This window comes from Saccopteryx bilineata, chromosome 2 (genome assembly GCF_036850765.1).
Source record: "Saccopteryx bilineata isolate mSacBil1 chromosome 2, mSacBil1_pri_phased_curated, whole genome shotgun sequence".
NCBI lineage: Eukaryota > Metazoa > Chordata > Mammalia > Chiroptera > Emballonuridae > Saccopteryx > Saccopteryx bilineata.
Window position 1 is genome coordinate 374,228,030 of NC_089491.1, and position 24,400 is coordinate 374,252,429.

The following is a 24,400-nucleotide window of genomic DNA, read 5'->3' on the forward strand; positions in this document are numbered from 1 at the left end:
TTAAATCAACAAACTGACCAGTATTTCAATGGGAACTATACTCCTCTCACCGACCACCAATGAAAGAGGCGCCCCTTCCAGAGTGCGGTGGGGGCTGGATAAATGGCCTCAGGGGGCCGTAGTTTGGGGACCCCTGCTTTAGGGGATACACAGAAACATTAAGACTCTCAAGGTAACACAATCAAAGATGTTTACAAATCTTTCAGGGTTCAACTTCTCTCACTAGCCTAGAGGTATTTTACCCTCAAGATCCCAGGAAGGGGGAGGAACTACAATCAATGCAAGGTGGTATGTAAATTCTGCCTCCTATTGAAAGAGAAGTTTCTAGGTTAACCTTTATTTTAGATTTAAAACTGAATGACCTAGCCTGACCAGGCGGTGGTGCAGTGGATAGAGCATAGGACTGGGATGAGGAGGACCTAGGTTCGATACCTTGAGGTCACCAGCTTGAGCGCGGGCTCATCTGGTTTGCGCAAAGCTTACCAGCTTGGACCCAAGGTCGCTGGCTCGATCAAGGAGTTACTCGGTCTGCTGAAGGCCCATGGTCAAGGCACATATGAGAAAGCAATCAATGAACAACTAAGCTGTCGCAACGAAAAACTAATGATTAATGCTTCTCATCTCTCTCCATTCCTGACTGTCTGTCCCTATCTATCCCTCTCTCTGATTCTCTGTAAAAAATAAAAAACAACAAAAAACCTGAATGACCTATTGTTCTTGCAAGCCAGAAACTTCTACATTCCACTCCCTCCCCTCCCCAAAGGAAGGACGGGACAAGAAAGCCTGATAGGAAAGCCTGACCTTTCCTCCCAGAATATCAATATCAATTTTCAGCTTTTTGTTACCTTACAACAATAGGGGGGGAAAAGCACAGACCGTGAATAGAGCGAAAGATGGGGAAGGAGTTGCTATTTTAACTAGGTCAGGAAAGACGTCCCGAGAAGGTGCTATATGAATAAAGATCAGGAAGTGTGAGAGTATCAATGTACTACTGCTCCACTCAGATTCCCTTCCTTTCCTTTTCCTCCCTTTTCGTGCCCTCCTTTCCCGCGGCAGAGTGCTTTGTTCATAACTTCCAGCACCTGCAGCTCTTTTTCAGAGGACTACCTAGAGATGATACAACAGCGCATGCGCCCTAGCAGGGCACTTGCTCAGTCCCTCCCCTAGAACGCCAAAGGCAGGAAGAAACCAATCCGAGTTGCTGAAATGAGGCCAAAGGGAAAGTTCTGGGGTCTCTGCTGAAGCCTGCGTCTATTTTATATTAATCCTTTACAAGTCTCTGAAGCTTTTTTTAAAAGCAACTTCATCTACATTATCTCAAGCACCATTCAAGACTGCCTGTTATCATTTGATGACCTCTTGTCTTTTTCTTCAGTATGCTCTTCAATTTCACTACTCTAGTAATGGCTATAAAAATATTGGAGTTGGAAGACTTGAAGTGTCACCTGTCCCAGGCTTTACCAACTTCTAGAGATGCCCTAGTCACTGCTGGCATACCCCAAATAGTAGCTAGGAGCAGCCCAAGAGTTCAATCAGTCACTCTGAAGGGCAAGTTTTCAAATAACTACAGGTGAGGGAGACTATGTGTTGCTTCTCTCTCCACAGCGGCCCACATCTGCCAGATGTTTATATATTCAAGGAAGGGACTACTAATTGATAAACCAACATACTCATAATTTAGTGGAAAGAGCCCTGGCTTGGACCAGAAGGCCACCTCAACACACATTTACTGACCATCTAATAATGAGTCAAACCCTTGATAAGACACTGGCAACGCGAAGATGACCAATGCAGACGACTGAACCCTTTTTTTCAAGACCCTCATACTACACTGGAGATGACAAACGAACTGCGATACAATGGATCGGGTACAGGCTACAGCAAAAATGTCAATCACGAAGTTGAGAGAAAGGCTTATTGCGGGGACGGGGGCGGGGGCAGGAGGGCATCACAAAGAGATGTGAGTTGGATCCAGAAGGAAAGATGGGTTTAAGCTGAAAGTGGGGGGACAGGTGTCCCGGGCGGTGAGAACCCAATGAGCCAAGACAACGTTGGGCAGAGACCAGTGGCACCCCGACGTTGCAAGGGCACCCATCCTAGGGCCAGGGGGTTTTGCCCCCGAAACCAGTGGCAACTGCACCAGACTCGACCTTGGGAAAAAAGAAAAAGCCCGTGTCTTTAAGGAAGGAAGCCCCGAGAGGTGCCCGTGGAGACGGAAGCTCTGCGCCTCCCTCTTCGGCGTTGCTATAGTACTCGTGCTCACCGAGAAAGAGGAAAGAAAAAAACCGGAAAAAGAAACAATCGCGCGGCGGGCAACACCGGAGCCTGGCCCGAGCGGCGCACGGCCGGCGCGGCCACAGTGGTTCCGGGGCTTCAAGCCTGGGCGACTCCCGCCGGCTTCCGGCCCCGCGCGTGGAGCCGAGCCCGCCGTTCCCACCTCCCTCGGCGCAGCCTCGCACCTCCCGCCGCGCCGTCTGCCGCCGCCGCTGCCCCAGACGGTCGCGAAACCCCGGCGTCTCGGGCGGTCGGGCCCCCCTCCGCCCTCTCCGCCGTGACGAATCGGCGCCCGGCGAGGAGAATACCCAAATTCGGAGAGTTTTGAGGAATGTATACAGCCTGAAAAAAAATCTTTGACTGTACGAAGCATCATGTGTCCTCACTAGGGGGTTTATTTTTCTAAAGACCGTCAAGTGACAACTGGAAAGAAATTAAGAAGGGTGTTGAAAGTGCGAGTGCGGAAGCTCCGGACGCGAGGGGCGGGGCGTGCGTGGGACAAAGGGAAGCGAGGCCGGAGCAGCGGGCGCCTCTTCTGCCCGCGGGTGAGTGTGTGCGACTGGGCTCAGCCGGGTCGGGAGAATGGCGAGTCGTGGTGTTCCGGCGTGGCTGGACTCCGAGTCCCCGGGGGTTGCTGGGGGTTCGGGCTTGGCCGCGGGGCCAGAGCTGGAAGCTGATTGCGGCCTCCCCGAGGCCTAGCGGAGCGAGGGCTGGGAGGGGAGTCCCATCTGGTTCCCTCCTTGGCGGCAAGACTTGCCGCTTCCACTAACCCCGCGAAATTGGTCAGAGCAACAGTGCATAACCCGCTTCAGTGGAGTGGCTGGTAGCGTGCATCCTCCACGGCAAAGCTGAAGGAGGCGACCTTAGAGGAAATCCTTGGGGCGAGCCAGGCCCGTGTTCATTACCCCAGAAAAGGGGTATCCCTTTGGTTCAGGTAGCCACCAGAACACTCACGGTGTGGCTGACTTAGAGTGAAGAGCGAAAGCTCTGGAACAGTTTGGCCTTAGGTTTGAAACCCATCCCTGGCACGTCCTCGCTGTGTGTTTTTAGGCAAGTTATTTAAACCCAGGGAGACTCCCTTTTTTTCACGTGTCAAATAAAGATAGCAGTACATACCTTGTTGGTAATTGTGACTATTAAACGAGATAGTGTAAGTAATTAGCTTGTCCCGTATAAGGCATTCAGCAAATACTTAATGTGATATTTTACATCAGTCAGTGGGGCTGCATCCACTAGTGGATAAATGTACAGCCCACTCGTAGAATTATGGTATAGCAATGGAGAGCAATCATCTAAAAGAATTAACCATGAGTGATGTCCCAGGGAGCTTGTGGTAGTTATTGTCAGGGCTACCCATAGCAAGGCCTACTGAATGTTGACAGCTCCCTGTCAGGAATGAGCTCTTGTTTATGGTCATGTTATGAGCTGGTGATAGGAGGACAAAATTTATTAAGAACTGATGTAGGTACTGGGACTACAATAATGAATTAGATGGTCCCTGTTTCCAGGCAGCACACAGTCTAGCCATATTAACAGGTGTATGATAAATACACAATATCATAGATCTATGTAATGTCAATTGGGTAGGAGTACAGGTGAGAAAACCATTCTGCCCAGGTAATTTATCAAGAAAGCTCCACCTAGGAGCTTATACTCCTCAGTACATCTCCACTGAGGAAATATACTTTGAAATGGGCTGTGAAGGGTTAATAAGGTTTTTTCGGGTAGATTCTCAAGGTTTATTCCCAGCAGTTATAAAGCTGTTTACCACTAGGAGAGAATGTAAAGCTTATTAGCATGGCAGTTACCTTTTGCACTGCCTCCAGGAATAAATGCTGCTCCACTTTAATAGAAGTTTTTATGCTAAAGGGAAGAGAAATCTGCTGATTTGGGAGCCTGTCAATGTCTGGTAGGCCTCAGCATGGACCCTGATAATATAGTACATTCTGTTGTCATTATATTTTTATCAGTTTGAGTAAATGTGTACATGGCATCAGCAAAATGTTTTCCATGCAGGAGGTGGCTCAGTAGCAGAAAAAAAAACTTAAAAATACATGTCTAGTATTACTTTTAATACCCCCAGTAATTTGTTTTAATTGTTTCATTCTTATCAACCGAATGAGCTAAAGAATTAGTAAAATATGCAAAAAGCTTATTATAAAAGATAATGTAATTTTACTAAGAAATATCAACTAAACTACCCTATTTAGGAAAACATTCTCTCATGCTTGCTGAGTTTTGATTCTCTTTTTTTTTCTTTTTTTTCCTTTTTTTTATTTTAGTGTCTCAGATTCATTCTTAAGGAACTGAGAACTTAATCTTCCAAAATGTCAAGTAAGTTTCATGTTTTTTATATTTATCAATCTATATAAATAAGAGACTAATGCCCTAGCAAATGGGAATTCCAAAATACTCTCATTTTTTTTTTCTTCGAAACAGGACCATTGGTAGTTTTGTTGCATAGTATTATATCTCAGTTGTTTACAAGAAGTTATTTATTTTCTTTCAAACAGAAAGACCATCTTATGCCCCACCTCCCACCCCAGCTCCTGCAACAGTAAGTTTTAATTTTCTTGTTAATGTAATAGCCAAGTCTGGCCTTGATACAAAAACCCAGATGTCTTCCAGGAACAGTCACTCAATCATCACAGCAACAGGATGAAAAATTCAGCTAAAAAATAACAGCACTTCCTACTAAATAAAATAACTCTTAGCATCTTACTTTGAACCAGCCCCAACATTTAAAGAAACATGCTGCTAAAGGCCAACCTCCTATGCTCAGTTTTTTTTGGTTTTTTAAATGGGAAAAAACTGACAAGTTTAACACTTCTTTATTGTTAATCTCTTACTAAGAGTCTTTAAAGTTGATATTGAATGAATGCTTATTCTGGCATTTATTATTTTCAAACCTAACCTTAAACTGGTTACATTTTTCTCTCCTTATCTATATGAAATTTTCATATTAAATCAAACAATAAAGCTTCCAGTTCTATAATAACACTTTCTGTAAATCTTTATTTTCAAGCTGTTCAAGTAAGGATTTTATTATCTGTGGGTCAGATCCTGCTGTTGAATTTTATTCCACTCCATAAATAATATTTATTGGTTTGGGATTTTATGTTTCAAAGTGTCTAAATAATTGTTGTGAACAGTTTTTTTTTCACCCAGCAAGTTCTGGCCCAGCTTGGTCAGCATGTTGAATAATTGTCCAATCCATAAAACAAATTTAACAGTGACTCTTCAGGCCTTGCTGAAATAGATTCCTTGTTGTTTTCTTATTTAAAATAAAAAAAAAAACACTTAACATTGATCATATCCTACAAAAGCAGTTCTTTAACAGCTGTTAGCCCTCCTTCCAGATTCCTCACCCCCCTAAATTTCAAGCTAGTTTACTAATTAGGTCCTTGGTGTAATTTTGTTTTCTCCACTAGATAACCACTCTTAATTATTAACCATCTTAGATAAATGTTTTAGTTACATTTATCAACAATTTGGTTTTCTTCAGTAAAATGTTTTTAAAAAGAGATACTGTATCACATGTTCTCAGTTCAATTTATATAACATATAGGGCTAAAGTTATTTCCAGTAGATCTTAAAGTCCTGTGTTTGCTTTGTTTTCTTTCTTAAAGAACATTTCTATGACCGTCTCCTCGGCACTCTGCTAGTGACTATACGGGTAGAGTTGAACAATTGAGATTCCTGACCTCACAGAGCTAACCATGTCTTCCTTTTTGGAAATGTTTCAGTTTCTTCCTTTTTTTTTTTTTTAGCTCCCCTGCCTAATTTTTTTACATTATTGCTTCAGTGTTGAACAGTGATTCTCATTGTTTACACAACCTTTGAAGGTATCATTTTGATATAAATACAGCCTCAGTGTAGAGTATCTGGAAGACACACTTAGTATTTTTGAAATAATAAAAATAGCTCAAAAACCAAGTGTCCCCTATGACTTCTCAAATACAGAAAGGGATTTTTCTTTTTTTTTCTTTTTTGCCTTTCGTTAGTCATATTTCTGTACAATTATAGTTTTACATCGACACATAAAATACAGAAGAGTAGAGATTAGGACATCCAACAAAGTGGATATTACATGAGCTATCCTCCTTCCTTTTTTTCCTTTATTTCGGCCACCACCATCACAATCACCATCACTACCACCACCACCAAATGTACCATATACACTTCTTTTGTGCCTTTGATACTTCATCTGTGTTTTGTCTACTTCAGTATGCTTAATTTGCGTCTTCTATAACTATATAAAGTAGAACTTGATTAGTTCTCCTTAAGAGTGTCAAATGCTTGACTATCTTTCGTAAACTAAAGATATGTACAGCGGCATGTTTTAGAGTATTGTTTGTTTTATAACAGCTACAGCTTAGTTGGAATGTGTTGTGTATTTTACATCGTACAATTCAGGACTGATATTGTTAATTGCATGTTAAAATGAAATTACTGTCACTTGTTTTGATTGAATTTCATAGGGAAAATGCCCAACTTTGGGTCTCTCTTTGCTACATTCTTTTTACGCATTATACCTTGATTCTCATGAACATTGGATGTCATTGTATTAACCGTAAGGACACTGCTGTGTAAGTGCCCATTTGTAATCACATCAACACATAATTCACAAAAGCCAAGAATTCTGTTGCTGCAACGAGTAGTTGTGTTTCTGAAAGGGCTAGAGCTACCAGGAAACTAGATTTAATAAAAAGAGAATTCAGCTCTGTCAACTAGAAAAGTAGTTCACATTAAAACTAAATGCAGAAATTGTTCATGATTGACCTGTGGAAGATGGACCAAAGAAGAGATGGAAGAGAAAGCCTATAAAAGAACGGGTTAAAAAGATCAGACAATACCCCAGAATGAAATCCATGCATTTCTTACAAGTCTTTGTTTTGATATCATGTATGTGACATCCATTGAATCCCACATATGTTCTTTTCTATGACAACTTCTGGCTCCCTGATTTGAGTCTCTTCTCATTTCTCACATTATATGAAATGATTTAACACTGTCTTTGAAAGCAGTCCATTTCTTGTTTTTGTTTTTAGTAGATAAATACATCGGCAGCATTCACATAACTGTCAAATAAATCATGTTTCGTTTTGCATGTAAAGTGTTTTCAGACTTCTAGTGTATCACATTTCAAGCTTTCCTCTCAGACATATATTGCTAAGTTGTTATATCATATTATTGATCATTAAATAATCCTGAATGTGTAAGACACTTCACTGTATTGCTTATCCCAAAAATTCAAGCACACACATTCATACTCACACAAACACCACTGGCCCCTGCAAAGAGAAAAAGAAAAAGAAAGAAAAACCCATTTGCAGACTGGTTTCTCAATGAAAGAAAAAGAACAACTTCAACACATCATTGCTTGTTTAAATTCAGGTTGCTTTTGCATGCCATATGCAGATCATTTTTCATTTCTGTGTTTTCCTCGTTTGAGCTCATTTCTCATTCGTGTTTTTGTCTCATTTGTTTCCATCAGCAAATGCCCAGCACACCAGGGTTTGTGGGATACAATCCATACAGTCATCTCGCCTACAACAACTACAGGCTGGGAGGGAACCCGGGCACCAACAGCCGGGTCACGGTAGGAGAATCAACTATTACAGCATCCGGCAAACAACTGGAATTGACCAGGAATGCCTTCAGAGTTAGGTCCTTGTGAATCATCAGCACAGCCATAAAAAAAAAACTTTTAACCTGGCTTTTGACTATTTTAAACATGCGTTGTACGATCTTACACGGAGAAAAATATATAATGAGATCTGGATTGGTGTATAGAAGAAAAGATTTCATTCTTTTTGGTGGTTGATAGAGATGAAGCCTTGGGCACATAATGCTTTTAAATGTTTAGACAAACCAAGAATTTTTTTAAGGTTAAAGTACCTTAGTTGAGATGAAGCGCTATCTTCATTTAAGGTAATTGGAATTAGACTCGAACTCAGTTTCTTAGTAAAGACTGGACTTATAGACGTGGCTTTTTGGCTTGCCTACCAGTTTGAATTGCTACACATAATTATTTGTCTTTTGGATTTAATAATTGACCTTACAACTGAGATTTATTTCTTTTCAGTTAAAAAAAAAGGTTTTTGTGTCACACAAAAGAATTAGAGAATAAAAGTTAAATGAAATTAAGTTGAAGTACTAGACTAGATATCTACAACTAGAAGTATCTATAATCCTAAGAAAAAATAAGTAAATATATCAGTAAAATAAATGGTAAACCTAAAATAATTAAAATTGGCTGATGTACTTCAAAACTTTTTATTTTAGAATCATCTTAACGTCCATCCATGGAAGTTTATATACCAGAGGAACAAATAACTGTAAAAATTATTTACCAAAAATAAGTAAATCCAAAAGCCAAATAATCTGCATTCATTGGAATGTGGTATTAGTGAAAATTTACACAACCCAAAATAGCTATAAACTTCTCAATACCTGGTTTTTGTTTGCTATATTCATAAATTATTCAATTAATGTAACTTCAAAAAAGCCCTCTCACCTTGTAGTCAGAAAGTTTGTAATTTCCAAACTGTCTATCTTGGTAAGCATATTGCTTAGCTTGATAGGTTTTATTTGTCTAAATTTTTCATTGTTTCTGTATAATTTGTACTTCATAAGCATATCAAGTTTTATGTGCCATGCATATTTTGTAGTATCTGAAAAGAAACCTGACTGTGTGTGTGTGTGTGTGTGTGTGCATTTCACAATGCATACAGTGTTTATGTGCATCAGTACGTGTTTTTCCCTGGCCTAAATGTGTTGTTTCACAAGTGTGGCACAGTTATCAAGTGATAGATAACATTTTCATTTAAACAAGGAACAGAATCAGTTTGGGACCATTCATGTTAATACAGAAACTTATGAGCAGTAAACAAGAGAATGATTACATTTTAATTGCTCTATACAGTCAGCGCTTGATTATCTATGTTAATGGAATTGAAATGGTGGTAACTATCATTAGAATCATTTGTATTCCGGTGTGTGTAAGCATTTTTGTCCTTGGGTGTATCTGTGAGGATTCTCTGTTAATAAAGTGAGATAATTTAAGGGAGACTTACTAAGAAAAGGAAAGTATACTCTCTTGGAGCCTGAATCATTGTGTGTTCTCCCAATTTCTTTATGGGGACATGGGAACCCAGCATTCCGAGTGGACGCTAGCGTCAGGGTAGGTTAGAAGAAGAGGGTTGTTGAACATGGAAAATTTGGTGTTTGGGTTCTTTGTGGTTGTTTGTATTATTGTCCTTTCAATATCGAATTAAAGTATAATTAAACTGCTGTTTAGACTTAACCTGAAAGGCCTAGAAAATATGGAGCTTTTAGCCTATGTGAATTCCAAAGCCTCTGTTTTAGGTCATTGAATCATTGTCTAAAAAGATTAGTTATACCTAAAGTTTTACACTACCGTTTTTACAGTAACTAATTTAAGCTGGGTTAGGACTCAATAGAAATTTTTTTGACCGTTAGGAAAAATGTGTTATTTTAAGAGGACCCCAATCATGTGTTACTTTGGCTGAAGGTGGGGGGCTCCTCTTTGGTATTATTGTCTTCAAATTTCTCTAAGTCAGTGCTTTGAAGCCCTATGAAGTAGCTCCCGTAAGCTCTTCAGAAAACCTGGTTTTCCTATTGACTCGAGTACACCTGAGTAGCTTTCAGACAGTAACTTTCCATAGCATGTTGAAAGCTTACGATAGCTATGAGGTGGAAATCACTCCTAGTCAGGTCTTCATTCAGATGGTGGTTAACATTCTCTACGTGTGGAAAAAGATTAAGGCAGAATGTTAAAAACAGCTCGTTTCTGTACTTCAGTAGAAATTCCATCCCAGAAGAAAACCCTTCCTACCACAGAAACAGCTGACAATTGGGAAGAAACAACAACAAACTCGAGAGTAGCCAAAATAAATTTCACAGAATCGTGGGCTTTATTCATAGGAGATTCCCAGGACCTTATTCTTCTCTAAGTGCAGTTTTAACAGGCGTAATTACTTGTTTCCCCAGAACTCATTGCCTGTTGAACGCAGAAAATTGGGAAAAGGGAGAGTTGCTGCTGGAGACAGGTTTCCTGATAACAGCCAAGAGTGGAGGGAGGAAGCGTGCTCTGCCAGAGCAGAGCCACTGAGCCACCACGGCGCCGTCTGAGATGGGGTGAGGGGGGTTTAATGACACAGATCTTTAGTATCTTCAACACCAGGTAGAATTTAACTTTGTTGTTGCTGTTTTTGGTTTGGTTTTGTTTGCATTTGCAAATTGACTGGTCAGTGTGTAATGAAAGTAGGACCTCAATATATGGGTGATTTTGTGTGCCTTTCTTTGTGAACAAGAAAGAGAAACAAATCCATTAATGTTATAAAAGCAGTTTTTAAAAAAATATTCAAGAGCAATAATTACTATAATTTGTCTTTTAAGTGTTTTAATGCAACATACTCAAGCATAGACATTTTTGACTTTTTAGCCTCTTTTTTTTGTCAGCAGTGGCCTACCATCTTCAATTATTGGCACAATTCCTACTTAATTTCTAACCTACTTCATGAAATTCTGGAGATGTGTGTTGGCTATGATTTGGATATGCTTTCTAATAACTTCATATATAAATAATCAGACCCTTGTGTATCTTGCTCTGATTTATGACCTAACGTTAGCCTGTAGGAATTCTTCCCTCTCTCCTCCATTGCTTGGAAGAGCGCCTGGCCTCTGGACCCAGAGACAGATCTTCCATTACCACTCATACCACCACTGTTGGCAGTTTCCGTGCCCTGGGGCTCACATCCCGTCATTACCCACTGCTGGCTGAAAGCAGGGTCTGTCTGCATGGGCACCAGCATGAGGGGTAGTAAGAATATACGTGAGGAGCAGGAAGAGGAGAAATGCTGCTTCAGAGGTGAAATGCTTTCTAACAATTTTGTGTATGAAGAAGCCGAGTTATTACTGAAAAGTATATAGGGATGAAGGGGACCCTCCTAGGAAGCGGAAACATTGTTTGAAAGCAGTGGAATAGGGCACAAACATGCTAATCTCTGAGCCCGTGGATGACAAGGAAGGTTATGATTGGAGTCCCAGCCTAGAAGGAGTTTTCCCTGGTGTTTTTATCACAGCAACAACAGAAGAGCAAAGGAACAAAATGTCACTTTAGATTTCTTACAAGAATTTGCCAATCTCTTTCCTCTTGATAACTAGAGTGAAGTCAACACTTTTTTCCCCTGCCCAGCAAGGAGTGTCAATATTGGGGGTCTCCCAGAAATTGGGGGGAAATAAAAGTAATTCTGCTGTGGTTTTAGTCTGGATCCTTGAGCAAATGCAATCATATATGTTAGGATGAGACTAAATTCAGAAATAGGCGTTCTTGGATTGGAGTTGCGTGGGTACCACTAGAAGTTACCTGGTATCTCTTGCCTAGATACTAGCGTACAGAAAGAACTGATCTCTTAGCTTTCTCTTTCTCTTTTTATTTTCTCTAGCCTACCTCTTTCCTTTACCTTTATAAAAGAATATTTTACAGTCTCCCGTCCCTTCCTTCTTTTTCCTTTCTATGTATTCTCCACCAAATCAAAAATGTTTAAGTCAAATGTAGAGTCTTGCTATACCATCATGGCCCCTCATCTGTCATTTCTCTGTTGCTGTTAAACTTGTTTGCTCCTACACTAAGATTTTAAAAAGCAATGACTTTGGTTCATACTTATTGACCTCTTTTATAGAAAAGCACTAGATATGGACACAGAATTTCAAGAAAAATAAAATCTCTAGTCGTGCTAAAGGAGATAAAGATTTTTGTTCTCTGTTTTGAACCTAGGAAGTAGTTTTTGTGGTGGTAATGTTATGTAGGGATGCATTCCAGAAATAATAAAATAGGTACAATGTGCCCTGTAGACAATGTGAGTGTGGCCAAGTGCTGAAGGAGTTCCCATTCTGGTGCAGATAATCAAGTGTTGACTGTATGTGTAATGGTAAATTAAGCAAATTAAAAGGGTGCCAGGTGATGTCCTAAATGGGGGACATTTGATATATAACCATATGTTTTTGATGTATGGATTGTTATTTAATAATTTATTTGTTCTTACAGCCAGGTTGTCAAAGCAGTAGCAATAAACTGCTATGTAAAATATTTTAAAACTATGTGCTTAAAGTCGGTTTTTTAAATTGTCTTTTGATGTGAACATTTCTGAATTTGCAGTGATAGCTATTTTCAGTGGAGAAAATATAAGACTCTTGTATCCATGGACGAGTAGAAGAAAGGCGCTTTAGAATTTTTTAAGGCACTCTCTTTTCATTTCGCTGGTGAACTTCTTGCAACTGAATAATGAATATATTTAACTCTTTTGTAGGCATCCTCTGGTATTACGATTCCAAAACCCCCAAAGCCACCAGATAAGCCGCTGATGCCCTACATGAGGTACAGCAGAAAGGTAGGTGCCGAGGGGCTGGGGAGGGACTGGGGACTGCTGTCTTTGCGTTCTTGTTTTCCATCAGATTTCAGAGTGCCTTCCCCATCGTCTGTGCATAGAGGAAAGGATAAAGAATTGCCATTTTTAAAGAAACTAGTTCTGATTTTAAAATTCTAGTACTAAAATCCAACAAAAAGAACATATAAACTCAAAATCCTTAAGGCAATGTTAGATAGCCAATGTTATGTCATCTTTTGGAGCATATTTAATGATATGAGAAGAATGTTACATGTAAAAAGGAATATAAGATTGTATGTAGAAGTGTCTTTATTTTTATAAAAACAATGGCAACTATATGTTAGTTTGGAGGAAGAAATAGAACCAAAAGATATGGTTATCTCTAAATGGTAAGCTTATGGTAATTTATATTTTCTTTATACTGCTGTGAATTTTTCCTCTTTTTTTTATGTGATGAACCTACATTACTCTTTAAAAAACAGATACAGTCAATATCAGACAAGAGCATTTAGCTATTTCCATCACTGTTTAGAAAATTTTAAATTTTTGGTCATAACTGTATGTGTGTTTTATGATACATGGTATTGTATTTGTGAACCCGTAGACATAGACATGTTATTGAGTTAGCTTGCGTATCTAGGAATCGGTGATGTCTGAGATCTGCCTTAAAGCAGTCCCTCAGACTACGGATGAAGTGAGGTTGGCCAGCCGTTGGTAATTGTTACAGCAGGCTAATGAGAACACACAGACTTGATTCTATTCCCTCCGTTTTTGTTTACATTTTTAAATGTTCACATTAAAAAGTACTTTTAAAAGTCTATCTATTTTAGGCACCAATACTAAAATTTCAGCCATTTCCTTTTTAAGGTCTGGGACCAAGTAAAGGCTTCCAACCCTGACCTAAAATTGTGGGAGATTGGCAAGATTATTGGTGGCATGTGGCGAGATCTCACTGATGAAGAAAAACAAGAATATTTAAACGAATACGAAGCAGAAAAGGTAGGATGGGACTGCAGTGGAATGGATACACTGGAAAAAGCATAAACATTTACTTATTATTTAGAATTTAGAAAAGAAGCATGAGATCCAATCAGCCAGCTTTGTCTGCCTGGGTCAAATCACCTCTAATTTCTCTAGGCTTCAGATTCCTTATCTATAAAAAGGGGATGATCATGGTGTCTTTTGACATTTATAGGAGATAATATAGGTATTCATTATAACCTGCAAAATGTCAGTTATAAAACTGGAAAACATGTGCATTTCAGATTGAGTACAATGAATCTATGAAGGCCTACCATAATTCCCCCGCGTACCTTGCTTACATAAATGCGAAGAGTCGTGCGGAAGCCGCTTTAGAGGAAGAAAGTCGACAGAGGCAGTCTCGCATGGAGAAGGGAGAGCCCTACATGAGCATTCAGCCTGCTGAGGACCCAGATGGTAAAAAAATAAATGAAAGTGGGGTTTTGTTTATGCTTTCTCTGAGAATTAAAATGTGACAAGTCTTTGAAGTTTTTACTACCTATCCTAAATGCAAAAGAAAGTATTATTTAAGTGCCATTGCAATATTTTGATTAATTATTTTTAGTAAGATTTGAATGTGAAGTTCCCACAAGAAAAAGAAATATCTTTTTTTATTGTTTATCAAAATCTTTGTGCTCAAAATGACTGAAACGTTTTTGAGTCATAATCAGAATGTTGCCTCAACTGCTTTTAAAAAGTTAAATGCCTTCTACTTACATCCTGTCTTCTTACTGGTTCCCTAAATTCTAAATTAAGGACTCAAGAGAGAACGTTAATGAGTGAGTGGGGAAAAGCACTATGAAATTTCTTTTCCAATTAATTAAGAAATCCAACTAGAATAAATGTAAGTCATGATAACACACATGAAGGTACACAAGTTTTATACAGACACACACACACACACACACACACAAATAACAGCTTCCTCACCTGCATTTCATGAAGAGTTGGCAAGTCTACAGATCGCAAAGGATGTACTGGGATATTGTCCAGTATTCTCATAAATACAGAATAGAATACAATGAGTCTGACGAATGGCTTCAGGTGTTAAGCAAAGTCAGCAGTGCTAAAGACACACTAGCACACGCAGACTTTAATTGCTCAAACTGAAGTATTATGACAAGAAAAGCATAAAAGATAGGAGAGTATCTGTTTACAAATCATTGGAAAGATGAGGCTCCGTCTCAGAGGGAACAATAGCTAGCGACGTAGAAGCCATAAGTAGAAAATAGTTTCCATTAGGTGAAAGATAACAGCATGAACATTGAGACGGATAGAAGGGATTCCTTCAGGGACAATCTTCAAAGAGATTCCTTTTCTTTGCTTCTCAAACTTCTGCCCATTATGTTTTTTAAGTTAAAGATGGGATCTTAAAGCTGCTAGTAAGAAAGGATAGGTAGTAATTAAGATGTCAGGATAAGAATGACTAGAGCCTGACCAGGCAGTGGCGCAGTGGAGAGTGTTGGACTGGGATGCGGAGGACCCAGGTTCGAAATCCCGAAGTTACCAGCTTGAGCTCAGGCTCATCTGGTTTGAGCAAGGCTCGCCAGCTTGAGCCCAAGGTTGCTGGCTCACGCAAGGGATCACTCAGTCTGCTATAGCCCCCCATCAAGACACATATGAGAAAGCAATCAATGAACAACTAAGGTGCCGCAATGAAGAATTGATGCTTTTTATCTCTCTCCCATCCTGTCTGTCTGTCTCTCTCTCTCTCTGCCTCTGTCTCTGTCACAAAAAATAAAAAAAAGAATGACTGTAGACCTTGACTATATCCCTCAGAACTGAGTAGAAAAAGGAAGACTTAGGAGGTGAAAATGTACATAAAACCAAGAGAAAGGCAGTATGTCCGTGCTTGTGGCAACTGCTAACTTCTTTAACAAGGAAGCCAATTAAATATTAAAATACCTACAAGAAAACTCAGCTATTCACACAAAACAGTGAAGGCTTTTTTTAAATGACAGAATATTCATGAGATTAAAGTAAATAACTGGTGAATTAGAGAATAACTAGAAAATAGAAGCCCACCCCTTCCTCCCAAAGAAAGTCAAGCCCAGATTGCTAAGACATTATTCCCTCACTGCTGGTCAGTAGTGGAGCCATATAAATAGAAAGAAGGTAGGAAAAGATAGATGGAGGTAGCACAAATATATTGTATCATATATAATCATAAATGTGAATGTGAAAACCTTTAAAAAGTAGAAAAGTCACAATTTTTTTTTAAATGGTACCTTTTATTACAACAATTTTAATTTCACAAGTTTATATCCTAAAAAGTTACTCAAAATGAAACAAAGTAATTTTCACAAAATGTTGTAGTGCTGCTGTCTGTGATAAGAGTTTTAGGAACTACTTAAGCACTGAATAATTGGTAAGGGAGGTGTTACCAGAGCAGCTCAATTCGGGCCTCTAGCAGAGTGTCCTGCAGTGTGGTCCCTCTCTGTCTGATGGGACACTAGATGTTTGGAGGTTCAGAGAGAAACCTTTCTTTTAATGTGTACTGTTTAAGAGAAGGCTCCTTTATTTTTTTTAATGAGTTAATTTAAATAACTAAGTAAATAATAGTACAGGTTGTTAGCAGATATGTCACAAACTGGCAGTAATAGAGCAGAGGTTGAGATTAAGGGAACACTATTGCATAGCTATTTAAAAATCAGCATATATACCAGATCCATACTACATGTATATGAGTTTGAGTGGATGCCAACAACATAATATCTTTACACACTGACAACTGTAATTAAATTGATAAAATTAAAAGTAAAATTTGTTTGTTTGTTCCAGTAAAATTCCTGTAGGGCCTTAGTGGTTTTTTAATCTAATAAAATGTATGTGCTTGTCTGGAAAAATGAGTATTGCTAGAGATAATGTTTTCTCTGCAGTGAGCATTTTTATTACCTTAATATTAAAGTACTGTGGTGACAAAGGCGTCACCCAGTTCCCATGTTATCATCAGTTGTAAATGCCTTAAATTGCCACCAGGAGTGTGGCACATTCGGCAGAATTTCAGTTTTGCTATCATATGCAGCCTTCACATTGATTTCCAAGCTAAGAGACACGTGGTTATATCTTACTTGCATTTCAGCCAAATCCTTCTCAGACACGTATCATCTCTTAAAGATTTTGTAAGAAAAACTAATACCTAGGCCAGTGAACACGCATGTCCTATATGGTTTTTATCCTTTACACCCACTTGTGAGAGCCATGGCTCCTTGATAATTGACATTGCCACACTCTCCTGTTTGTGATTACTGGTGACCTAATTTCCAGAACACCGGATTTATTCCAGATTATGATGATGGCTTTTCAATGAAGCATACAGCCACCGCCCGTTTCCAGAGAAACCACCGCCTCATCAGTGAGATCCTGAGTGAGAGTGTGGTGCCGGACGTGCGGTCCGTTGTCACAACAGCTAGAATGCAGGTTCTCAAGCGACAGGTCCAGTCTTTAATGGTTCATCAGGTAAAGTCACATAGCATTTGTTAAATAAAATGGGCCTAAGCCACAGATCCCAAGTGATCTGGTTCTATATAATGCATCAGTGTGCCTGTTAAATATTTTCTGTATTCAGTTTAAGCTGTTCCTGATTCAGGAAAGAGGTTTAAGGGAATGGACCTTTCCAAGAGATTTAATAAGTTTATCACTGGAACTAGAACATGGAGCCTCATAATGGAAAAGTATCCATTAAGAATTTTGAGACATCCTCTTGACCTTTTATTTTACTGCTTTGCTCAATATTTCCAAAATTGCTCAGGCCTGAAACAATATTTAACATCACATACTTATTAGTCTTAGTGACTCCTCTTTGCTATGTTTTACTTTTTAAAATTTTAGCTAGAGACATTGTGTAATAAACCACTTAAATTCAAAACATTTGTGCTTGCTTCAGCAGCACATATACTAAAAAACATTTGTTACAGTATAAAAAAGTGTGGACTATTAAAAAAATGAGACCTGTTTTCTGTTTGACATTTGCTTTAGGGAAAGTAATAGAGTAATTATAAAGCCTGATCAAATGTCTTGCAGCGAAAGCTGGAAGCTGAACTTCTTCAAATAGAAGAGCGACACCAGGAAAAGAAGAGGAAATTCCTGGAGAGCACAGATTCATTTAACAATGAACTTAAAAGGGTATCAATTTAATGTGTTAAATATACTTTTATCACTGTGTCTGTTACTTTTATTTCTCTTTTTTTCCAAAATGGTGCTTTTGTTGAATATTGTTTACTTTGAAATAAGGTTAACTTCACTATAACCAGTGGATTTTTGTTTTATAAAATTATTCCCATTTTCTGGAAAAATTGTAATAGGTTTAAAATATATAATATGCTCACGTGTACTAGACCTATGACTAGAGTTTAATTTAAACTCTCCTGTAATCATGAATGATTTTCATTTTTTGAGACTTAGTCATCAAGTGTCTTCATTAGATGTAGTTCAGTTTGCACTTTGTACTAAAACAGGTAAATCAAGTATTTTGTAGCCTGAAATATAAAATGAAAGCTTAGTATATAATCCAGTACATTCAGCACTGTCTCGCCAACTATAAATATTTCGTGATACTTGATGTTACATAGCTGCTAAAGCAACCTCCTTTTCCTGCAGACACAGGAGTCTCAGAAAAGATCTAGAACAATGTTCTTGTTCTCCCGTGTACATATAGTTTATAGGCAAGAAAACCCATTTTTGAAATAATGTTTCTGGTTCAGAGATTATAGGAAAATAACATTACTAAGAGAGGGTTTTTTTTCTTACTACTAGTTGTGCGGTTTGAAAATAGAAGTGGATATGGAGAAAATTGCAGCTGAAATTGCACAGGCAGAGGAACAGGCTCGCAAAAGGCAGGAGGAAAGGGAGAAGGAGGCAGCAGAGCAAGCTGAGCGCAGTCAGAGCAGCATCGCTCCCGAGGAGGAGCAAGCAGCAAATAAGGCCGAAGACAAGAAGGAGGACGAGAGCATTCCAGTGGAGACAGGTAACCTCCCAGTGACGCCAGAGTCAGCGTCGCGGCTTGTTATAGCTGTCTTTAATTTTGATTTCTCTTTCGGGGTGCTTTTCAGAGGACACTGTTACTCTTGCCTCTTATATGACCTACCCATTTTTTTCCAAATCTTAATCTCTTACAGTAGATTCACTTTAAATGTTGGTATCAGTGCAGAACAGCAGTGGTGTGCGATTTGTAACCTTGCTCTTTGAGGTCTTGGTTGTTTCACCAGATTGAGTCATGTCATTTTCTGGCTTGGGAATATAAAGTGTAATGGTGGTGGTTAAGGACACTGGCCTTGGAGTCAGATCTGTGTCTAACACTGCTTCGCCGCTTGCTGGCGCTGTGACTTTGAGCAGTTATTTAATTTTAGTTTCCTCATTTGTAAGTGTTCTAGCACCTGCCTCAGAGAGTGACTTCCAAAGAATACATAAGAAAATGTACATAAAAGCATTCAGTATTGGATTTGACATGGCACTATATTGGCATGCAATATTTCAACCTTTATTGCTAAAAATTGTTTAAATAGGATGTGGTCATTGCTCTTAAGATAAATCTTTTTGGTGTCTAGGACAGGGCTAAGTCCTCCCTGCCACCTGTTTTTCTGAATGAAGTTGTGTTGGAATGCAGCCATACTCATTTGATTCCATACTGTCTCTGGCTGCTTTAGGGCCACAACAGTATAGTTGAGTGGTCGCAACAGAGACTCCCTGGCCTACAAAACCTAAAATAGTCTTTACCTAGCCTTTACAGAAAAGTTTGTTGACCCCATCCTAGAAAAGTGCTTACTTCCAGATGTACTCATTTTTCTGATTAAAAGCATTCCTCAAGGCAAAAAAAACCCAAAAACTTACATAAAATACTGATTAAATGGATTATTGTTTAATTTTTTAGAATTTTTTATTGACTGATTTTAGCACAGAGGAAGGGAGAGAGACAGAAAGAAATATTGATCTGTTCCTGTATGTGCCCCGACCAGTGATTGAACCAGCAACCTCTGCGCTTCAGGACGATGCTCCAACCAACCAAGCTGTCTGACCAGGGCTATTATTTTAAATTTTGAGATCATCTTACCTTTTGGCACAGTCTTGTCCCTGACCATTGCACTGTGTTAACAGGACTAAGCAAAACTGTTATGGGAAACAGCCAAAAGCTTCCTGGACTATCGTAAGAAGTGAGAAGGGCAGTAGTCAGACTTAGTACTCTACTGACAGCTTCCGATTTGACACCTGGAAAACATTTAATGAAATACAGATACCGTTACCAGATAGTTCTACAAACTATAATTCAGCAGATTAACATTTCCGATAGTCAGATTTTAAGTTTCATTATTTGAGCCTTTTTCTGTTTTGTGTGAACATGTTTTTTATCTTAACAAAATTTGGAGTGTGAGCACTTTTTTGTGGTTAATGCAAGAGTTTGAGAGCTAGAGTATGGTTAGGTTCTTTGCTCATTTTGCAACTAAACAGAGCACTTCGTGCTTGGCTTCTGTTTTGTCATCTATGAATAGAGCATGCCTGTAGGTCTTTACTCAGATTGTTATCCTTCCAGCCTAAGGAAAAAAATACTGAAGAGACTTGAACCTGTTAGAGCAAAACCCCATGCTCTTAATTTCTTAACACAAAATAACCCAACGTGACTATTAACAAGGTACCTAAGATACTGGCCTTGTATCATTCCCACACCCACTGTCTCATTAAATCCAAAGCACTCCACCACAGCATTGTCCAGTAGAAATAAATGTAAGTCACAGTGCAATTATAAACTTTCTACTAAGCATCATTTTCTAAAAGTAAAGAAAACAAGTGCAATTAATTCTAATAATATATTTCATTAGCTCAGCATATCCTAAATAATATCATTTCAACTTTTTTCAATTATAGTTGACAATATTATTTTATGTTAGCTTTAGATGTATTGCATAGTGTAATTTACAAAATTTATGTAATTTACAAAATGACCCCCGTTAAGTCTAGTACTCACCTGACACCACATATATTATTGCAGTATTATTGACTATGTTCTGCATGCTATTCTTTACGTCCTGTGTACATGTGATCAACATTTCTTAAAGTATTAATTTTTTACATTTTTTCCATAGTCTTCAGAATCTGACGTCTGTTTTATACTTAGAACACATTTAATTTGGATGCTAAATTTTCATCAGAAATACTTGACCTGTATTTAGATTTCATAAATTTACAGTTAAAAAGTAGATTTTTTAACCCCCAAATTGTTTCAAACATGCTAAAAGTTTCTCAGTCACACTAGCTCATTTTAGGTGTTCAATAGTCACATGTGGTTAGCAGCTACCATGTTGGACAGTGGAGCTGTAGGTTGTCAGCATAATTAGAAGAGTGCATTTTTAGCCCTGGCCGGTTAGCTCAGTCAGGGCGTAGTCCTGAAACAACAAGGTGGTGGGTTTGACCCCCAGTTAGGGCGCACACAGGAAGCAACCAATGAAGGTACAACAAAGTAGAACAGCAAATGAGTGCTTCTCTTTCTCTCTCTGTTTCCTTCCCTCCCTTTCCCCTTAACTCTCTCTTTCTCCCTTTCTCCAACACTCTCAAAAAAATCAATCTGTTAAAAGAGTAAATTTTTGTACTTAAAACTAACTGACAAATATGTGATTACAGAGGAGACACACCTTGAAGAGACGACGGAAAGTCAGCAGAATGGTGAAGAAGGCACGTCTACTCCTGAGGACAAGGAGAGTGGACAGGAGGGGGTGGACAGTATGGCAGAGGAAGGGACCAGTGACAGTAACACTGGCTCAGAGAGCAACAGTGCGACGGTGGAGGAGCCACCCACAGATCCCGTACCTGAAGATGAGAAAAAAGAATAAATGTTGCCTTGTTTTATGTATTCTAAATACTTTTTTAAATGAAAAAAATGTTTTTGAGTTTTAATGGTGTTGTGTGGTTTGTGTACTAGTATTTTTCTTGTCCATATCACACCACCAAAGGCTTTTGGACCATATAGCATCGTGAGCCAAATGGCATAGTCACCTTTCTTAAGTGGTTGTGACAGTGGTTCTCTGCTTTAGATCTTGTTTCTAGCCCTCAACTGCTGAAAGCCTCAGAATTTAAATTAACTGAGAAAATGCCCGTTTCTTTTAGAGATTTATCCTTTGATGCTGCAGAATCTTCTCTTACAAATGCCTTCCTATAGCTCACTGGGTGCTTACCAAAGCCATAGCTTTCATTCTCCCAGTCCGTCCACAGCGTCCTGAGAGTTCCCTTTCCTGTCGACTTCCACTTGAAAATGGAATCATGTATGCGTATATGTGTGTTCACGTGCCCTTCTGTATTTGTAATCAGTGTCAGGTAACCAAAAGGGTTGAAGTGTTGAGTGTAACTGCAGCTACCCTGGGTCGAACTGACTGAGGAACAGTCTCCGTGGAGTAGTCACTAGCTCATGAAACAGTCATGAAAGTGAACATGGTGCATATACACTTTGCTACTTTCTGTTATAATTATTATTGGGTATGTTCTGGGAAACTCATTATGGGGGGGGGGGATGACTTTTTTATCAAGTTTTCCAAAGACAGCATAGATCACAAAGCTTAAGGAATTGAATATTCTTGCAAGGGAGTATATCACTTCAAAATTTGCCCATTCTAGGAGAAAAACAGCTGGGAATTAAGTTCAACCACTTGAAATTGTTTTACAATAATCAAAACATTCAAAACCTCAAGGCTCAGGATCCAATAGATCAGAGCCTATCTTTTTGATAAACTTTAAGTAAAGTCTTAGTGACAAGAAGCAAGATGGTTTGTGACATGTATGCTTCCCAAAAACTAGAATAGATTTTTACTAAATAGTGGTATATCTGATGGCATATGTTTCTTAAAAGTCCAAATGTAATAAAAAAAAAAGAAAGAAAAGAAGTCTCAGTGTTTTTAATGCACTAAATATTTGTATGCAAAACAAGCAAAGAATTTTGTTCCTGTAACACAATGACAGTGTGGAGTGGCCTCTCAGCCATTATAAATTTGCATGCTCGCAGCTCTCTCACCCGAAGTGCTGCACTAGCAAGTTCATTTGTATTAGACACTTGTGAAAATCAGTTTCCGTATCGTCAGGTCACATAGGAAGGTTAATCTTTTACTCCAAAAGTAAATATGTTTCTACGTTTACATACGAGCAATGTGAAGAAATTCATGGCATTTAGTTATCTTTGGGAAAAAAATGTAGCTGACTAAATACATGTAAGCCCTTTGCTTACATAGCGATAACTTCTCTATATGGGCAAGACTCGACTCAGTGAACTCACTGACTGATTCCATTCGATGTTCAGCCTCCTGCGAGTGAGGAGGGAAGGAAATGATGTTGGGTGGAAACAAATTGTTTTTCTAAATGATTGTGGAATCTTTGTTCTGTTTCTTTGAGACTCAAAGAACTGATTTATCTATTTGGTAAATAAGGCTTTGTTGGGCTAAGAACTTCATCTATCTCATTCCCAACAAATTGGATGTCATCTTTGGTACTTTTTTTTTTTTTAATATATATTTTTAAGTTTATTCATTTTAGAGAGGAGAGAGAGAGAGAGACAGAGAGAGAGAAGGGGGAGAGGAGCTGGAAGCATCAACTTCCATATGTGCCTTGACCAGGCAAGCCCAGGGTTTCGAACTGGCGACCTCAGCATTTCCAGGTCGACGCTTTACCCACTGTGCCACCACAGGTCAGGCGGTACATTTCTTAATAGTCAAAACCATGCAGAGAGGTTGTTAAATACCGTATTTTATTAAATATTTTAACACACCATTTGGTTCAGAATATTTTTTTCTTTCCTCCTTAGAACCCTAGGTGTATCTCATGGTCAGGTGTGTTTTATGGAGCAAAAAATACGGTAATATGGATGGGAAACATTGCCAGAGCAAGGTGCTGGCTAATTTATGGTACTGAAGTCTTAACTGGATGGAAGTGGTTCCTTTGCTAAACTAAAGATGTCACTCAAAACAAGCCTGTGTGCCTTTGACATTGCTATGGCAACTGGCTGAACAAATTTAAATCAGATGGGATTTGACGGCTCTTAACTGCAGGAAGGCAAAGATTGGTTAAAATTCCCCCTTGTCAGAGCAATGCATGTAGAAACCACCGTCGTTTCAGTTGTTTTCTAGTTTCTTTGAGAATGTAGGATATATCAAGATCCTCTGAGATTTTTTTCCTTTCCCATACACATTTGGCAAGTCACTTAAACTCAGCCTGTTCCAACTGTGAAGTGGATTAAACTACTTACTGTTGCAATCTCCTTACTGCTTCAAATAGCCATGATTTTTAGTGCATTCATGTTGAATATGAATGTATCACGTTTGAGGGCTTGAGTGTATATTAATTTTTAACAACAAATGGGAGATAGGGAAATCCCCTCATAGTCCCCCAGTTTTCTTACAGGAGTTTCAATTTTGTATCTTAGTCTGTGTAAGTGGCTCTCCTACAGTACATATTATGTATCCTGTTAAGTAGTGGAGCTTTTGGAAAAGGTGACTAGGAGCTATATCATTTTAACAGGAGAATGTGAATGTCCTATGAAAAAGATACAATACTGGACTTGCAGCATTTGAAAAGAGAATCTGAAGTTTTCACTGATTCCCTCCAAATTTCTGTTTTGCTCCTTCACATTTAGATACTCATTTGGGGTTTTAGACAGTTGGTGCTGACAGTGTGAAACTCCTGTTGCCTGCAGGTAAATTGACGCTTGCTTTTCTCATGTG

General features: G+C 38.9%; 1 protein-coding gene across 1 annotated transcript; it reads left to right on the forward strand.

The window, feature by feature from the left end:
* Positions 1–2,377: 2,377 nt before the first annotated feature.
* SMARCE1 (SWI/SNF related, matrix associated, actin dependent regulator of chromatin, subfamily e, member 1) lies at positions 2,378–22,470 on the forward strand. Its single transcript, XM_066263679.1, has 11 exons — positions 2,378–2,819; positions 4,557–4,608; positions 4,788–4,831; positions 7,772–7,876; positions 12,612–12,692; positions 13,557–13,688; positions 13,955–14,126; positions 16,996–17,168; positions 17,733–17,834; positions 18,465–18,675; positions 21,321–22,470. Exons 2-11 carry the CDS (start codon positions 4,602–4,604, stop codon positions 21,527–21,529), a joined length of 1,236 nt encoding a protein of 411 aa, XP_066119776.1. The 5' UTR covers positions 2,378–2,819; positions 4,557–4,601; the 3' UTR covers positions 21,530–22,470.
* Positions 22,471–24,400: the final 1,930 nt, after the last annotated feature.